The sequence below is a fragment of the Lutjanus erythropterus genome, chromosome 2 (genome assembly GCF_056507025.1).
Source record: "Lutjanus erythropterus isolate fLutEry1 chromosome 2, fLutEry1.hap2, whole genome shotgun sequence".
Lineage (NCBI taxonomy): Eukaryota > Metazoa > Chordata > Actinopteri > Lutjaniformes > Lutjanidae > Lutjanus > Lutjanus erythropterus.
The window spans coordinates 13,080,645-13,099,417 of NC_139318.1; the positions used below are offsets into that span (position 1 = coordinate 13,080,645).

Here is an 18,773-nt window from a genome sequence, read left to right on the forward strand (position 1 = left end):
GAAATACAGCTGTCAGTATGAACCACTTCAGCCTTAAGCCTAGCCTAAGCCCTTTGTTGATACTTTACATGCTTAGATAGTATGTGCCAAAAATTGCAAGCAAGCATATCACAGCATGAGTTGTTTTCTGCACTGCTGAAATACTGTTTTTCTAAAAAAGTTTTCTTAATTCATTTCTCAGTATTCTTGTGTGGAGTTCTTTCTGTGTCCATGATCTGTCATTTGCATGTAAGACCTACGGTGAACATCTAGACTACAATATTCCATCAATTATAGTTCAGCTTGTATACAGCATTCTTTCGTTACTAAAGAAGAAGTTATTCTTTTTGGCTGGACCACAACAGTCATATAAATAGAAACTCCTCTTCTTCAGGTCCCTCTGACACGGCCTATGTGCATCTGGCCTCTTTGACCAGCACCTGCAAGTAGCAACAGAGGGGTAGTTTCTTTTTTACATAGATGAGGACTGATTAATGACTGAAGAGTCGTGTAAAGGAGTTTCACACAGGGGCATTGGAGAGTCATAATTACACAAATAAATTCTACCAGCTATGAATAGAGCTTTCCTTTTGTTCAACACAGTTAGTCCAACAGAGCTCAGTGTTTTTCTATGAGATCTGTGTCAACTGTTGTGAAAAAGGGTGTGAGAAACGTTTCAAAACAGTGAAAAAGTGTTGATACATTTGCAAAAGAAGACTTCTGTAGTGCTAAGAAGGTGATGATGACGATCAAGATCAAAACTGTAAACACTTTTCCTGAAACTATAGTTCAATTTGGAAAAACTCTAAACACAAACACAGAGGTGTTAACCATTTGTCAAAACTCCACAAATCTCTGCTCCCAAAATTATATTCTGTCTCCTCAAAACCAGTTCTTTCCACCAAAATGATGCACACAGTTGTCATTTGAAAATCAGACATTGGTGTCATAAATTTGCAAAACTGAGTAGAAATTGTTTCATTCTTATCCCTTAGGATTTAGGGGAAGATTTTTTTGTACCAAGCTGCAATTTTATGACAAATACTGCTGCCATACTGCAGTACAGTATTAAAATAATAAATAATGCATTGATACAATTCTCATTTGTCTAGAAGCTTCCCAAAGTCATGCTGTGAACTTAAAGTATAGTTAATATGGCAGCATTGTTAGAGTTCAAATCAAAGTTTCACAGATGTCATTAGAAATATTCTCTCTCTGTTCTCCATCCTGCTACAGCAGAGGTCACCTGAGGCCTCTGTTACATTACACTCTTACAGGTGATTGAAGTGTTCAGCCAACTGACTTGAAAGAGGTGAGACCTGAATGAGATAAACTGCTAATTAAGGTGTAGTGTTTTTAACGCCAGTGTTTTCCAGGTGAGAATGTGCTAAATGATGTGATTTGAGCTTAAGATTTTTCAAAGATGGAAGTTTGAATTTCTATTTGATTGTGTTTGTGCTGAAGGTTTAGCAGCAGCACCCTGCTATCATCTGACAGAAGTTACAGAAGAATCTGCTGCCATCAGACTGAAGAGCAGCTTCTTCCCCTGAGGCTGTGAGACCGCTGAGTTCATCCTCCATGTAAACTGGTTTGTTATATAATTGTATTTAATCTCTTCAGCCAATCCAATCAATCAGTCAAAGAGGGAACTGCATTGAAATCTCAAACAACATTGTTGTCAATGATGAATGAATCATGTATCCTTGTTGGTGATAAATGAACTTTGACTTTTCAGACTTGTTTGCATAGTTCCATTTCTTACATGTATTTAATGAAGAAAAAACTGTAATGAATCAAACATCAAACCAGTTACTGTAAAATCATTATTTATTCAAACTTTTCAATAGAGAAAATGTTTTTCTTTATGCTGTCTGGGTAAATTTTCCATTCTATACAAAACTGTGTAAAACTTTAGGTGTAACATTTACAAATATACAGGAAGAAACTCCAGTTTGTTAGGCTGGAGGACATGGTCAGTCACTATTAAAAGAGTAAAAATGTGTATTGGTGGGCAGCTACAAAAATAGTTTCCAGTAGATGTATGTTTGGTATAGCAATACAGGTCAAAAGCTTTCAGAAAACTGGTTTAGAAATCAATACATGTTAAACTAATTTTAAAAAGTACAATTTAACCGATTAAAAAACACAAACACGCCTCTGTTCACACACTGAAAACTATACAGCCAACATAATGTCAAAAACAGAATTTAAACACATCCTGTGCACATAAATGCACATTTTGTTTTGAATTTAAGCTACATGAAAGAACTGAGATGTCACATGAAATTAAATAAATAACTAAACATTAATTTAAGCTTGAGTTTAGTAAATAAATATGCTGAAAAAACAAAATCAAACAACATGGTGGAGATGACAGATGCAGAGCGAGCTACTGCTTCATGGGTTACAGAAGGGTTAATTGCTTCAGGATGGCTATATGGCTTATTCATAGTTAGGAAGGCAACTCAGTAGGTTACACAGTCTGGAGTTCAAACTAATTCAGCTGATGAAAATAAAAATAAAATCATTATTATTCAATGAAATTAGTTGGTGGTCTATAAAAACAAATGTGTTGATTTCCATTGCTTTAAAGCCTAAAGCACACACGAATAATCAGAAAATAAATTGTACTGTGTGACAGTGCAAAAATGTACAATAAGTCATTTCTTCGTACAAAAACCCTTCGTCATAAAATACATGATCCATTTTTGCACTTTCTTGAAAAAGAAAAAACTTGTACAGGGTAAATAAAGGGGCGTTAGTCCATGACTGCTGTGAAAGAAAATAGGCGTTATTTGAGGAGAGGTAGAGAGGCCATCCAATATGGCTACTACTGTATTTCAGGTTTGTGTGTGTGAAAGACCTTGAAATGTGCCAAGCTTCTGCTCTCCTCTGCTTCATTTGTAAGAGTCTCTCACGCTCTTTGTGTGGTGGGAGCGGCTGGTCTCTCCACACACTTCGTTTACCCCCCTCTCCCTCCTCTTCCTCCTCCTCCCCCTCTCCTCTCTGACATCAAGCCTATTTAAGAAAGCCCTTGTAGAGGAAATGGGAGCGACTGGTAAATCTCTCGTTCTCCAAACAGAAGAGCAGGTCCCTGAGATTGACGCGCGTGATGCGCTGCCGCGTGGGTCTGGAGCCCGACGAACCGGCCCCGCCAGACAGAGAGGGACCTGATCCTGATCCCTGCAGGAGGAGAGACAGACGGGAGGAACAGAGAGACAGAGAGGGTGAAAGAGGGGAGAGGTATGTCATATTTGTCACCTGCAAGAGAGATGGTCTGATGAACCTCAACAGAAGCACAAGTATTAAGATCTTTTACTTAAGTTGAAAGTACCAATAGTACAATATAAAAAGTACTCCACTAGAAGTAAAAGTCCTGCATTCAAAATCCTACTCAAGACTAGAAGTCTGAAAAGTAAAAATATTTTTTCCACAGAAAATGGTCCCTGTGACTAACACTGTATTATATATTTTACTATCAGGTTGATTACACTAATGCTTTTCTCCTTAAGCAGTATTTCACTCTTGCCACTGTGTGAGGTGGAGCGAGTTTAACTACTTCATATATACAGAATCAGGTATTTTCATGCAGTTAGGCTCCACCCTAAGGGTCTCAAGATGAATCCAAACATCTTTCTTTTGGAATTTTTTTGTGAAATATTCAGTAACCTAACTTTTTTGAGGCTCAAATAGATATTAAAAAACTGAGAACTTATTTAATATTTATACATGTATTCATTTAGTGCATTTTATAACCCTATTGTGTGATTTTTATTGAAAAGTAATTAAACTAACTAAGCTATTAAACAGATGTAGATGAGTGAAAAGAACAATATTTCCCTCTGGGATATAGTGGAGTAGTAAGCATTAAATAAAATGGAAGAACTCGACTTCGAAGTTCAAGTATCCCAAAACTATACTTAAGTACAGTACTTAAGTAAAAGCACTTTATAATCCACCACTGGACCCAAAGAATAATTCATACCTGCGTGCACCTTTACCAAATACCTTTATATTTTCACATTTAAACGAGTAATATTGATCAATAAGTAGCAGCTAAGTGACTGACTGTGTGCAGAGTTTGCATGTTCTCTTGTATGGATTTCTTCTGGCTGCTCTGGATTTCTCCCACAGTCCAAAGAAAAGTAGATAAGGTCAGCGATTCCCAAACAGGGGTGCTTGTGACACAGGAGGTAAGCAATGCATACAATAGCATGAAGCGAAGGATAAAACGGGCGAAATAGGATCACTAGCTGAGTTGGAAACTCTACATTGCCAGCTATATTGGCACTTTTATTGACTTGTAACCTGTCTGGAGTGACTGGGTACACTCACAGCACAGAGCAGCTCAGAAAATGAATGGATGCATGCATGTTGTCCAGTGAACTGTTGTTTCTCAGCCAGTTGTCGCAAACTTTTTTCTTTAAGGGTCAAGTAAGAAAACGGACTGTTTTAAGAAGTACAGACTTTTGCTACAAAGTGAACAGGTATTCTGAATTGTCAATTAAAAGTTATCTTCTCTGTCTTACATCTTTCCTAATACATGAAGCATCAAATTAGCTCATGCAGGAAGTCATATGCACCAGCTGTTAGACGGTGACAGCCAGCTGATAGAATCACAATCTATCAGTCATATATCAATCACAGCCCATTCAAATATAGTATGCCTCTCTCCTCACTGATCCCTGCTACACCAATGCACCCCAGCCCCCACCTGTCTAGTTCAGACTGGCTCAAAGGTTAAATGGTATTCATGTCTTGCTTAGGTCTACTCCTGTATATCCATTGGGGGTGAGGAGGTTGCAATTTAGCTTCCAATTTGCAATAAATGTTAAATCTGTGAACAAACTGTTGCTAACTGAAATGCAGTTCATCTTTTACCCAGCAGCACCAAGCAGATTTTTTAAGAAGCCCTGCAGTCATGGCCTAATTACTTAGAAAAAAACATCTTCTAAAAATCCCTCTGAAGTACAATATTTTTTTTTTTTTTTTACTAAAGCCAAGTTTCCACTGCAGGAAATTCCTCCAGGAACTAGGAACCTTTGCAATGACTCATTTCCACCGCAGGGAACACGGTCCAAATGAAGCTCGGGGATGTTTACTCCAAGGACAGTAGGGCTGCATGACTAAATGCAGTTGCAATAAAAACACAATATGGTCAAGTGCAATATCAATTGCAATTGCAGAGTCTGAACCAATTCACAATTTTTTGGAAAAAGGGGAAAATGTATGAGAAAACAGCATTATAATGAGGTACTGTAGTGCTGCATAGATGACCTGGCCTTGTTCTCCAGTTGAAAGAAAGCAAGTTTGTTTGGTACAAACCATAAATATCACTGTTAATCACTATTAATAGTTTTTTTTTTTTAGTGAACATGAAAATTGTAATGCACAACAGATCATTTCCACCAATCGTATCTCAAATCACAATAGCAATGTTAGTCAAATTAATCGCAAAATAACTCTTTTACCAAATCGTGCAGCAGTGCTTGAGTATAGTGCAGGAACTCTGGGGGTGGGGCTTGCAGAGGCAAATATTTCTGAACATTTTCTTATTTTATTTCAGCCACCATTTTTGAAAATCTGCCGCCACAAACCAGTTTGAGTTTTTTGGTCATTGTGCTTTATACACAATTATCACAACAGATATTGACACCTGCCTGTTGCTTTATATGGTGTCATCCAGGTACTCTGGTTGGAAATGCCGTTCAAGTGTTACCTAACTCTCATGTGTGTAACTTTAATTTGATAACTCCTTTCACACCATCCATTCCCCTCTATAGTAATTTGCATAGTACTTAACAGAACAGAATATGACTCTATGACATCTTAATTTTCCTGTATTTTTACAGAGTTAGACAGAAAAACTGCAAAAAAAGCAGAACTGCCATTGGGAGAGTGTATGATTTAACACTGTCTTTAAATTATTGCATCCTTTGTCAAACTAAGTAAATGAAAGCTTTGATATCACACAGCGCTTTCTAAACATTCCTGTCAGAGACAATTAAAGAACACAGGAGCATTTATTGCAGCAATTTGTTAAGACTTATTTCTCAGAATGGCTCTTGTGGATGCTCCCCAGTGAATCCAAACAAAAACAGTAAGAGATCCTATGTGGAGAAAAACAAAGCCCCAGACACACTGACACTAAATAGAGCAGAACACATGCATTTGGTAGATATATAAAGAACAAGGCAGAGAACACCAGAACCGAGAGGATCAACTATCTAGAAGACATGGAGATTTGTGGTCAAAGGAGACATCAATTCACTCAGCCAATAACAGTAATGTGTAGCAGGTAGGACAGAGCAGAACCAGCAGCTGCAGCACGGTGAGTAAAGGTTTGTCACATTGTATTGATTGGATGTGACAGGTGCCTTTTTTTTTTTTTTTAAATGTGAGCCGTAATTACAAGAGTCAGCTGACAGTTTGCATGAGTGCAGTCCTCTGCCACAACTAATGAGCTGCTTCATTATATTATTTTCTCTAGGTATGAACAGCACAGATGACTGACAGCAGGTTCCTGTCGGGGTGGTGTGGGCTGTCAGGGACAGCTTGTCACCAAATTAACTTTGTCTGGTTGATACAGTCACTAGAGAGAAGAACTGAGTAACGTTAATGCTAACATTAGAGCTATTTCTGTAACCAGGATTTTATACTGATGGAGTAGAATTTTAACTTTAACTTGATATTATTATTGCTGTCAGGAGTATTTTACACTTTGGTGTCTTTTGTTGAAGTGTGACTCATACAGGAAGTACCAAATGGACAAAGGTACTTGGTGATTTTATGAACACTTGAAAGCTACCCCAAGATTAGCAACACTATATAGCAAATGTATTAGAGGTTTCACAGCCTAGTCGATACTGTGCATCTTTGTAGACTAATTGTGGTTTTAACACTTTGCAGTACTACAGCAGTGGTAATGCATCTACAGCAGATATGCAGCTGAAGACATTGTGGTTAACTGACAGTCATGTCTGACTTCCAACAGTGCAGCATTCGAAAAAAAAGCAACCTTTCTATGTGAACAGACAGTGGAATAATACTGACCACCATCCGCTTTTATTTTGGCATTTCATTATGGCGTCTAAGTTACGCATTTCTGTTTAGTCATTTGTAAAGCTGGGTGATATGGCTTATAAATAATATCTTGGTATTTTTAGCCAACACTGTGATACAACAAACATCTCGATACACATAAACATTTTCTCTAAAATAACAAACTGTAAATTACCAAATAGTGCAAACATATGATGATCTTACAGAATATGATGCACTGCTGCAGATTAAACTACCCAATAGGAAATAAAGCGGGCTGGGCAATAAGGACAAAATCATATCACAATATTTTTGACCTAATACTCTGACACTGATGTTGTGGCAGTTTTGTAGAGATGACTATTGGTGCTTTCAAAAAAATTTAATTATTTTTGATAAATAATCATCAGTATGTGGATATAATGATAAGTGGGTAAGGACAAATGCAGGGTTTCCCCCCTCACGGTCTCAGACCGCCTATTGAAGACGTATGTCTTAAAGTGTACTGCAATCAGTTACCTCTGCTGCAGCAGAAGAGGATGGAGAATCTATAATCTTCCTCTTCTTCCTGGGACCGATGGCTGCCAAAGCTGTCAGGTTGGCCTCCCTCTGCCTCATCTGAGCCAGCTCCTGCTGCTGCATCTGGACAGTGCATACATACCAACATGGAAGTCAAGCATGGACTGCATAAACGTACAGAAATAGAGACTAGTTGTCTGTCCTCCTCTCATCCTACCTCTTTTGCCTTCTGTTTCAGACGCAGCTGCTCTGGGTCCTCTTGCCGAGCTCGAGACTGTGAGGCCAAAAGCAAGACACATTAATAACTGATGTCAGCAAAAGACAGACCAAAGTCCAGGTTGTGTTTCAAAAGCAAATTCAACATCAGCGACTCATTTTTGGCTGTCTGAACTTGCCTGAATATCCCACATCCACCAATACTTAACTGTAGATCTGAATATTGTTTATATTGCACAACAGCTGAATAAAAACTTTTTCACTACTTTAACTTATCTTGTTATGCCCAGATAATTCATTAAACCCATGCATCATTTTGTTCTTACTGTCACATACCTACTGGAATTTAATTTAGTGATTTAAATTCATCCCCAGTGCTGTTTGATGTATCACACAGCACATTTGTTAGACTCTGTTCGTGTTATATCCTTACAGGCATCCTGAGGGTGAGTCAAAATCAATTGCAGGTGACCTTTTGTCAAACTTTATAGACTATAAAGTACCTCTGGAGAAGAGAATAGCTGCAGGATACTGAAACACAAAATGTAGGTCACACAAATCAGCATTTATTACATACCTGTTATTAATAAATGGGCCTTGAGTTAATCTAAACAATAAAAAATTAATGGATGCCACAATATGGCCCTGGAATCATAAAACGTGTGCAAAAACATCAGAACCTCACAGTTTATTACACGGCTTTTTATTTACACTCTATTTGAGACCAGGTATGTAAATCCATTGATTCTTACTTCCTACTACGCACCACAAAGCTACCACATTAACTTTTATATTCCACAAATAGCCTTGAGATATATTTTGATGTCCATCAGTGATGCTGTACCTTAGCTGCCTTTAGAAGGATCTCTCTCTCCTGTTCCTCCTTGCGTTGTTTCTCTAACTGGTCCAGCTGCTCAAAGAACTTGAGTTGAGCACGAACATCACTGCTCTGCTCATAGTTCTCGTCCTCCTGCCGACAGACAGTAGTGATAAAATGTTACTCCGGAAAAGAACAAAACATCTGTCATTTGCCATTTCAGACCATTTAGTTTCGCAGCACCAGTGTAACTTGTCTGCAAGAATCTGGTTAATGCTGAACCTAAAATAGTGGTTTCCAACCTTAAGGGACCCCTTTCATCTCAAGAAGGCCTCGTGATCCTCTGTGAAGCACTGATGACCCCTAGTGGGGGCTGGGATCCCAAGCTGGGAACCAGTGATCTAACCCATATGTACTAGTGTGAGTCACTCCATAATGACGCTGTCAACAAACCTTGAAAGTGACATTTTTCTGCTGGGCCACTTGTGAAACTTTCTCCAGCAAGTTCTGAAGCCGCTGCTGAGTAGCATGGGAGACGAAATTCACCACATCTGCACCCAGGTCTGACACACCATACCTCCTGCCTGAAGACAAAAACAGTGACACACCTTTGGTGTTGAAAATGCTTACAATCAATTGCTCATTAATAATTAATAGGATACAAAGTGCAAGTTTGTCAATTTTTTTTCTTCTCATTTTAAGTTTCCTTATTCAACAAATGCCTCAGCCAGACAAAACAATGTCAAAAGTACAGCACAAATACTGCCATTTCTGGACAATTAATTATCCATTAATACATTTTTCAATCAGTTAAATTCTAAACTTTTATTAATCAATTAATGATTAACATTCCTATTTAGGGCTTTAGGAGGTGGATAGATAGATGCTATATTATCAATAATGTTGTTAAGTGTCTCACCGATCTCCAGCATTCTCCTCTGCAGCACGGCACAGGAGAGAAAAGCCTCGTCCTTACAGGAATGTGTCACCGCTCCCACCAGTCCAGAATTGGTTGCTAGGATATTAGCGCTTTCCTCAGATAGGTTCACTCCAGCCATGGAGGCAACATCATTGATGTCGTCGTCATCTCTGTGAATATAAATGCAGTATGGCGAACCGAAGCACTGGACTAAAGATCAGGAATCCAGATGTCTCATGGGGGTGTGACAAAAATAAAACTGAAACTTGGAAAAATCCCTATGAATTGTTCTTCAACTGTCCAACTACATATCATTTTATATGTAGCTATAAAGTTTCAAAAAAGTTAATTTTTCACCAGCAACTGATAGTAATACAAAAACAGGTGTGATTAAACAACATTTATAGTAAAGCTGAATTCTGTAATCTTTGTCCTCACTTGAAAGTGCCACCCGCCTCCTTCAGCTTGTTCTTTTGAGCCGGGGTCAAGGCTGCAGCACCGACTTGTTTAGAAACAGGTAGCATCTCTGGTCTCACAGGAACTGTCAGAGATGCAAAATCACAATACAAACTGCAGGTCATCCAGTGAAACACCCATAAATGCCCAGAGAGAGGGTGTTATTAGACTGACATCCTCACCTGGTTGCAGCTCTTTAAGCTGGATCTGTTGCTGTCCCAGCATGATGCGACCAGGGGCCTGATTCCTGAGAGTCACCACGGGGGTCGTCGGTAAGGTTACCTGAGGTCTCAACAGTGCTCTTTGCTGCTGAGGCTGGAGAACCTACAACAGTTTCAAAAGCACATTATGTAATTATTAGCAGAATGCTGCGTATTCTTTATGTTTTGTTGTGAAATTTCAGGGAGTGGAAACATTTGTGATGAAATTTGATATGAATGCCACTCAAAGTTATAGATTTGAGTTGAGCTGACTTTTGAGATATTAAAACATCAGTTTACCAGTGAGGAGGTCTGTCCTGGTTTGCTAACTCCTGGCTGAAGCTGGGGCCTGCTGACCGGAGCAGTGAGGTGGGGGGCTGGGCTGCCCAGGACCACCGCGCTGGGGGTGGGTGAGGTGGAGGAGACTGGAGCTGAGGCCAGCTGGGGGAGCTGACTCTGCTGGATGAAGGCTGCTGAGTCTGGGGTGAGTTGCCTCAATGCTGGGAGGTTTCTCTACAGAAAACAAACAGGTGGATGAACATTACAGAAATGCACTTAAAGATGACGTTCTCCTTTATGTAGTCTGAGATCATATAAAACACATTTTACTGATCTGTGCTGAAGGGTAATCAATAAAAATGAGAACAGAATATAAGCCTTCTTACCTTGAGGAAAGGCACAAGATAAGGTTGGGGTGAGGAGTTTAGCTCTTTGTATAATCTGCTGGTGAATTCCTCAGCTTCCAGTTTGCCCTCCTAGTACAATATTAAGACATTAAGAGCTGTATGTGAGAGGTGTCATATTTGCAGGTACAGAGGATGCTTCTCTTAGCTGAAGGTTTTCTTCTTTTAAAGTCCAGGGTGCTCCAAACAGAACTTTGGGGGCCAATCACCAATCATGAGAAGCAGTATACCAACCACCGAATCTATTCGAAGCCTTCTATTTATTGTGTAGCATTGTATATGAATGGTTAAATACCATTCAGAATCAAGATCAAGATCACCTGATGAAGGTCTACAGACTGAAACAAGTAAAAGACAGTGTGTGGGAGTTCTTTTTTCTCTTGTCCATGGATTTCCCTTCTACGCACCTGTCTACAAGAAACCGGACATGTGCATGAACCTTTATTCTATTACTGACAATCAGAAATACGTTATTGATCCCTGGTTAGAATCCATAAACAACAATGTGTATTAAATATACAGCTAACAACTTCACAATTATCACAGAGGTACTTGGGGACCTGTTGTACAAGTATATGGTTGCATTTACCATTTACCCATAACTATTCAAGTTTTCTATAGCAGATTAAAGTCTGCCTGTGTAGAAATGAATGGGACACTGTTCTGATTTTAGCATGTAATTATTAAAAATGCTGTAGTAGGTTGAAGGCCAACTGAAACAACCTTTGTGGCCACTGGAGAACAGATGTCATAGTTTACAAGGTACACTTGAATGCACTATGAAGTTCCTGTACACCTTGCCATACAAACAGATGTTGATTTCAGAATAAAGCAGCAACTAATGATTATTTTCATTACTGATTAATCTTTTCACAATTGATTGATTAATCATTTAGTCTATAAAATGTCAAAAAAATGTGAAAAAAAAGAATGCTCATCACAATTTGCCAAACAGTCCAAAGACTCTTCATTTACTGTCAAAAATGATGGTAAATTATCACAATTAAGAACCTGGAAGCAGCAAATGTTTGACAGTTTTGCTTGATGATTAATGATTAATCGATTATAAAAACAGATAATAGAAGAATTTGGGCTTGGTGGGTCTTAATTTCAGACCCTGTCACTTCATCATCTGACTGGCTATTCTGATTGGCCCTTATAGACACCACTGACCAAACTATTTTGAACTAATATTGGCTGATGACAATCGGTGGTCAGTCAGTCACAGCATCCTTAAGTTTTTTAGAGCTTTCCCTGGTCTACATGCTTATCACATGTGAGATATATATTTACACACTGTAGCAGCCAGTGGGCTCCTGTGTGTCTCCTGTGTGTGCAGCTCACTCACCAGCAGGTCCTTGACCAGCTCTCGCACACTGGCTGCAGTCTCTGTTGATTGTTTCCCAGTGGATGCCAGCTTGATCAGTGTAGACAGGAAGCTCTTACATTTTTTCACATTCTCCATTGTCTCCTGCCAAAAACACAGAACATTTGGATTCTGAACAAATTCAAGACTCGTTTGTAAATATCCAATGCTTTTATCCATCTTTTTTAATCTGTTATCATATAGTACCTGTCTACTTCAGTACAGACTGTGCTTGTGTCATAAACTCAACAGTACACTGTTCCACTACATGCAGACACCCAGCTCTATCTGATCCCTTGGGCTGAGCACAACTCACTTTGCTCACTGTTACTGAGGTAACTGTGGTCCCAGCTGTTTGGCTGACGGTCCTGGGGGTCATTCCTGGTACTGGAGCCCCAACTGAGCTCTGGAAAGACAGACATCACCATCATAGCATGTTACTGAGGTTGTTGAAACATTTCAACACCCACTTCTCAAGTCATCACAGGAGAGTGTGGGTGTTCAAGCTGTTCCAGAGTCAATCAACTGCATCAAACTTCAGGTTCATAAGAGGAAACAGGTGTGCCTCTGCAATGAATTTCAGTTGGGGGCTCTTCCTCAAAAAAAGAACTTCAGTGTGTTGGTTTTTTAAGATTTTAGGAAAGAAGTCAGCACTCCAGTGGTATCACTTGTTCATTTTTTGATTTATACCTGGCAAATCTGCTGACATGTTTTGGAGTGTGTAACACATAAATCCTCTCATCCTCTCACAACCTCTTTGCCAGGTTGTAAGAGGAAGACATCTACATGTGTCAATACATGAACAGCAATTTCCCACTATTATTCTATACATATATAATTCCAACAGCTTGCAAGACTGGGGTAAAGATGCATGCACAAAACTTTTGGTCAGAAGGAGAAACACACCTACTTTTACACATCATGAAAGACAAAACATATGAGCAAATATCACAAGACCAACATTTTCAAGAAGGTGGTTAAATAAATGAAAGTCTGACACTGTTGGAAAACTGAAAGAAACCTATTTTAACAGACTAGCAAAATGTCTCAGGCAACCCCAGCTCTTCCACTTTTCTGTAATTGGAGTTTATACCACTGCATGTGAACAGGAATATTAGTGATTTTCATCAGCCATGTAAACAGCTTTGTAAAAATATTATAATTGAAATTTGAAATATTTTGAATATTTTGCACACATATATATACTAAATGTTGGCTGGATGAGGTCCCATATAAATTATAAAACATTATAACATAATTGTTCCAATCATGCAATAGTAAGCTCCATGTAAGTGCACACTTTGGTTCACTTTTTACAATAACAACCCCACATGTATCTTGTTTCATCATCTATTTTACACCTAGTAGAGGCATTAGACATACGGTCCAGGGTTCAGTTTTCTTGAGACCTCTGGCTGCTGGCATTCATAGAATATCTCTTTATAAAAAAGTTTAATTCCCTCAAGCCTAGGACTCAATTCTACTGTAGTAAATTTAGGAAACAAAGTCCAGGATTACCGATAAACCCAAGCAACTGAAAAAGATGAATTCACAATATGCGTCATACAACACACCTCTACAAAATGAGAGTTTGCATCCTGCCAGTGTGACTTTGAGACAATATTATGGTGCAATGTAACATATTATCATGTTGATCCAATTTCAAACAGTGAAAAAGGCACTTTGTATCATCCAGCAGTCTGCAACTTATGCAGAAATGATTCGACACCAACAGGTGGGGTTACCTGAAGAATAGGAGGTCTGTGAAGAGTGGTGGTCGCAGCGAGTGACGTTGGAGCTGGACAGCCTTGACGGATGATAGTGCTGGGAGCTACTTGTCTGCTGATGATGGTGTTTCCAGGAGCCTGAGAGACAGCACAATGCATGACATGATGTATGTGTTTCATCAAACCAAAATAGACATCCACTGATTACACCTAATAAGTAAAGAAAAAGCTATACATCTTATACAATTCTGCAAAAATGAAGGGTAATAATACAACACACACGCACATTACGTTCCATATACTTATCTATGAGCTGTGATCTATCTAACATTCTACTCAACAGGTGCTTCCCTGAGTTGTAGGCAAGAAGGCAAGCAGAACATCAGCTATAGTACTGACACTGGCACTAAACTAAGACTTAATGTTGCCTTATCCTGAGGGCAGTCTGTGTGATCTTACCTGACCAGGAGGCATACTTGTTGGTGTAGAAGTCCGCGGTGCCATGCCTCCCTGCGCCTGTGCCTGTGCCTGCATCTGTGCCAGAGCCTGCTGTGGGATCATCAGCAGCTGTCCACTCTCACTGCGTACAAGAACCATCCCTGAACCAAGTCACAAAATATAATATAATTGAATATAATTATGAAAATGAGAGAAACCAGAAGCTCTTCAAATAAATGACACAGTGAACAGCCCAGCTACTATGCAGCATAAACATGAGCAACTGTCTGAAAAGGTAGTCATGATAAATCGTGACAGACTGGTGGTCTAGTATTATTTAAAGTGAAGTGACTTGGGGTTGTATGATGTACTTATCCATAGTCAGTGTATTGCCAACAGTGGATGCTAGTCGACACGACCCCAGTTTGGAGAGGCAACAGGAGTGCTGGTGTAGAGAGCTAAACAATGAACTGCTGTGGAAAGGCTCAGCAGCAAAACATATGTTGACCACTTAAAAAATATTAGTTTATATGCACTCTTTAATCAGAATATTCTCATCACCTTACCTTGTCATCAGACAGCCTCTTCTGATAGGGAACCCACTGTTATATAAGCCAAATATTGCTCTCTCTTGCTCAACCAGACTTCACAAGCGAAATCAATAATGTTACCAATATGTGGCTTATAAAATGGCAGTTTCCTATCATAAAAGGCTGTCTGACTGTGAGGTAAATCAGTGAAATACAGCACACGCTTAAAATGATATTGTTTTCTTAGGTGAACTTTTCTCCAAGTGGCTAAAATGTGTTGCTGCTGATCCTGTCCTCAGCAGTACACTGCCTAGCCTTCCTGCTGAGACTCCTCTCTGCATCTCCAAACGTGGTGCATGTCGACACTGACTATGGACAAGTGGAGGAGGGACAAGTGCTTCATACAAACCCACTTAAAATAATATGAACTATCCCTTCAAAGAATCATGTACAATACTTAAAATGAGTATAAGAGGACAGGCAGGCTGCACAGAATTGTTAAAAAATTATATTGCAATTGACAGATATTGTGATTGCAGTAAGATTCATGATTAGTGGGAATTATCATTTCTGCATCATATTTTTAATTTCACTGGAAAAATAAAATATGATAAAATCATGATGATTATTATGGTCTGTAACAAACAAATGTGTTTTCTTATATCTGAAGAACAAGATTTGTAGGCCATAGCACTGCTGCAGAGGTACAGTTTTTTTTCCTTTATCAAAAATTTGCTGCTTCTGCAATTTGCATATTGCACTTGGCCATTTTATGATCTGACAGTTTTTTGATTAATTGTGCAGCCCTAGAGGACACATATTTTCTCTGTGCTCTGAACTGGATGACCAACATTCGATATGATCACAACTATTCGATACTTACTTTTTGCAATCACTGATCTGAGAGAATGAAAATCAAACCACTTTGATGAATCAGTCGAGTGTGAAAATAAGTGCAGTGCACATACAATAAAAAGTTGTGATTTGACTCACCCGGGGGGAGCTGGATGTTATGTATACTGGGTTGTCCCGGGGAGGTCTGGGGGAGCCTGGGGACCAACATCTGAGGCGTCAGGGCTCGGATCCCGCCTGGACCCGCAGCTACCGTCACGGGGATCCGGGGAGCGCTGGGAATGACAGCCGGCTGCGGTGCTGCTGACTGTATAATTGTTGTGGGTGGCTCTGCCTTGATTATGTGCGACCCTGCGCTGACAGAGACCGAGTTGGACGGCTGGCTATTGTTTACAATCGGGGTCTGAATGGCGATACCTGCCTGACCTGTTGTACTGGCCACCACAGCGGGGCTCGCATTGTTGTTCCCATTCAAAGTTGTGCCCGACCCCGCGGTTTGCATAGGCGGCCTGACGAGTGTCACAGTGGGTGCTGCTGCCTGGCTCACAGGCTGAGCTGCAGAGACAACACTCTGGGAGTTCATGAGCGGCGTCTGAATTACACTGTTTGACGACGGGGGCATGATCGCTTTGGACATCACTGGTCCACTGTTGACAGCTGTGACAGACACCGCAGTGTTAATGCTGCTGTTACCGACTCCACTTGTCACTGTCGCCCCCCCGAGAGGGACAGCGGGGCTTCCTGAATTGTGAGAGTTCATAGTTTGGCTCCCATTGAAAGTCTGCACTGAGTATGAGCCTACTACTTTCCCCTGGTGATTAGGGAGAGAAGTTACACCGCCACTAACAACAAGTGTTTTGCCAGGGTCGCGTCCCGGGGTGGTGGTGGTGGTGGTGGAGTCCGTGCTGGCCGTCGATGCATCCATAGTTGAACCATGGGGACCTCGTTATGATGAGACCCCCTGCACTTCAACTTGTTAGAAGGAGCACAAACAATCTCGAGTGAGATGGGGCAACACTCTGACACATCTACTGTTCGTCTCTGTCAGCTCCGGCGCTTGTTTTTCGTGTATAATACCCGGAGAGACAAAGAGGAAAACAACATAAGTAGTTACAGCGTACCTGCTTCAGCAATCGTCTTGACCAAGTCCCAGCTGGACATTAGCTTGCGCTATACCCCTTGTCCCGGAACTATAGCCGTGTAATTACCGGCTGCTTCGTGCCTACCCCAGTGGTTGTTGTGACACAAGAGCGACAGTTGTGACTCTACAGACTGGACAAGAGGACAAACTACCGCTTTATTCACCTCTGTGTGTAAAAACGGCTCATCCAGCGGGCCGGGGCCAACCGCCATCTTCACACTCCTGCGAGCTTGTGAGAAGTGAGGTACTTACCAACTGACATGCGCCTGCGCACAACAACTCAACGTCTCCGTGCAGGGAGTTCGGCGCGCTGTGATTGGCTGCTCCGCATTGTAAAAGGCGGTACCAATGGCTTCAGCTGTCATTCCAGGGGATGCATGAGACGGAACAACATCGTACTGGAGACGAAGTGTTTTCATCAAATGTTTCGTCGTCCCCGGTGTGTTTCTGCTGTCACGATAGCTGCTTCGTTTCAGAGTTGTACCGTGTGACTCTTGGTAGAATAATAACGGGGTTTACAACAAGCTAACAAACCAAATTTAAGAGTTTAAACACTCTCGATACGCCGTGCAAGATGGCTGCAGCGTTTTGGCCAGCAAGTGAAGTTGCTGTTGTAAAAGAGGCGTTTGAGGGCGCCCCACCCTCCTTTTAGAGAGGAAATATTGTACTGTACTGTCAGCAGTCATGGGATTTAGTGTGGTTAAACTCCCACGTGTTGAGTGTTTTTTTTAGTTTTAATTTTTTTTCTTTTATTTTATAAAATAATTTTCTTTTATTATACTGTTTTTTTCTATTATTATGTATTGAAAAAAGCAATAAATATATTGTACAATTAAAAAAAAAAAAAAAGTGCTCATGCACAACTCAAAGTTAGTTTATCTTTATATTCATGACATCTAAATTCAATGTAAATTTCTGAAAAAAAATTACATTATAATCTTTATAGGCTAAGAGATGTATAAGACCCCACAACTACTATAAAGTCATTTTCTATTATACAGTCTTTATATATCAGCTTAAAAAAAATATATCAGTTACAGCTATTTTGGACATGCCAATGTTCATGGACTGCCAGTCAATGAAAAGCAAATAAACTATTATTATGTTGTACTGCTCAGGATAAGGTCATTTATGTTAAACAGAAAACGGAAATATGATATATGAAATATAATTGATATTATTAATGTTCATTTTTAAATTGCCATTTATCAATATCTACTCCAGTTTCCTTTTCAATTTTTCTTGACAATTAATTTGAATAGTACATCATAATATAATAATAGGGTAGACTGGAGACGGTTGCAACAGGTCTTATTCCTCCAATCAGCAACATATTAGAGTGATGGTGTTCATACTCAGAGCCGGTCCAGACTTCCATGGGGCCCTAAGCAACAGACTGGAGAACCACGTAAACCATTTGCCACACAGTCACACCTGACACCTGAGTGCTTCCACTACAATCCCTCCTCCTTTCAAACAATTTGCTCCATCTGTCGGTCAAAGAATAAGGGGAGAACAGAATGAGGTACAAATAACATTATTGAATAGAATATTTTATGTAAAATCTTGAGATGAGTGAATATTGATGTTAAAATAAATAAGACATTTTGTTTATATGAATATTGACATATTCTGAATATTAGTTGAAAACTAGTGTGCATGTCACTGATGCACATCATTTAAGGCAGTGGTCTTCAGCTGTTGGTTTGTGACCCCTAGGCGTCTTCAGTCACTGCAGGGACCCTCCAAATTTTTGTTTCATCTTTTATTCCAAAAAAATAATTTTGTTTGAAATTATGTTTACAATTACAATTATGTACACATCATCATTTTAATGAATGCATACAAATAGGATATCTAGAGCTAAACAGAGATTATACCAACACAGA

General features: G+C 39.8%; 1 protein-coding gene across 1 annotated transcript; it reads right to left on the reverse strand.

The window, feature by feature from the left end:
- Window positions 1–1,788: 1,788 nt before the first annotated feature.
- Window positions 1,789–17,612, reverse strand: taf4a (TAF4A RNA polymerase II, TATA box binding protein (TBP)-associated factor). The gene is made up of 15 exons (XM_084728679.1): window positions 15,885–17,612; window positions 14,383–14,522; window positions 13,942–14,061; window positions 12,513–12,602; window positions 12,179–12,301; window positions 10,813–10,902; window positions 10,448–10,660; window positions 10,130–10,271; window positions 9,930–10,032; window positions 9,492–9,661; window positions 9,026–9,156; window positions 8,600–8,725; window positions 7,757–7,813; window positions 7,540–7,662; window positions 1,789–3,162 (listed from the first exon to the last, which is right to left on the reverse strand). Exons 1-15 carry the CDS (start codon window positions 16,666–16,668, stop codon window positions 2,998–3,000), a joined length of 2,577 nt encoding a protein of 858 aa, XP_084584805.1. The 5' UTR covers window positions 16,669–17,612; the 3' UTR covers window positions 1,789–2,997.
- Window positions 17,613–18,773: the final 1,161 nt, after the last annotated feature.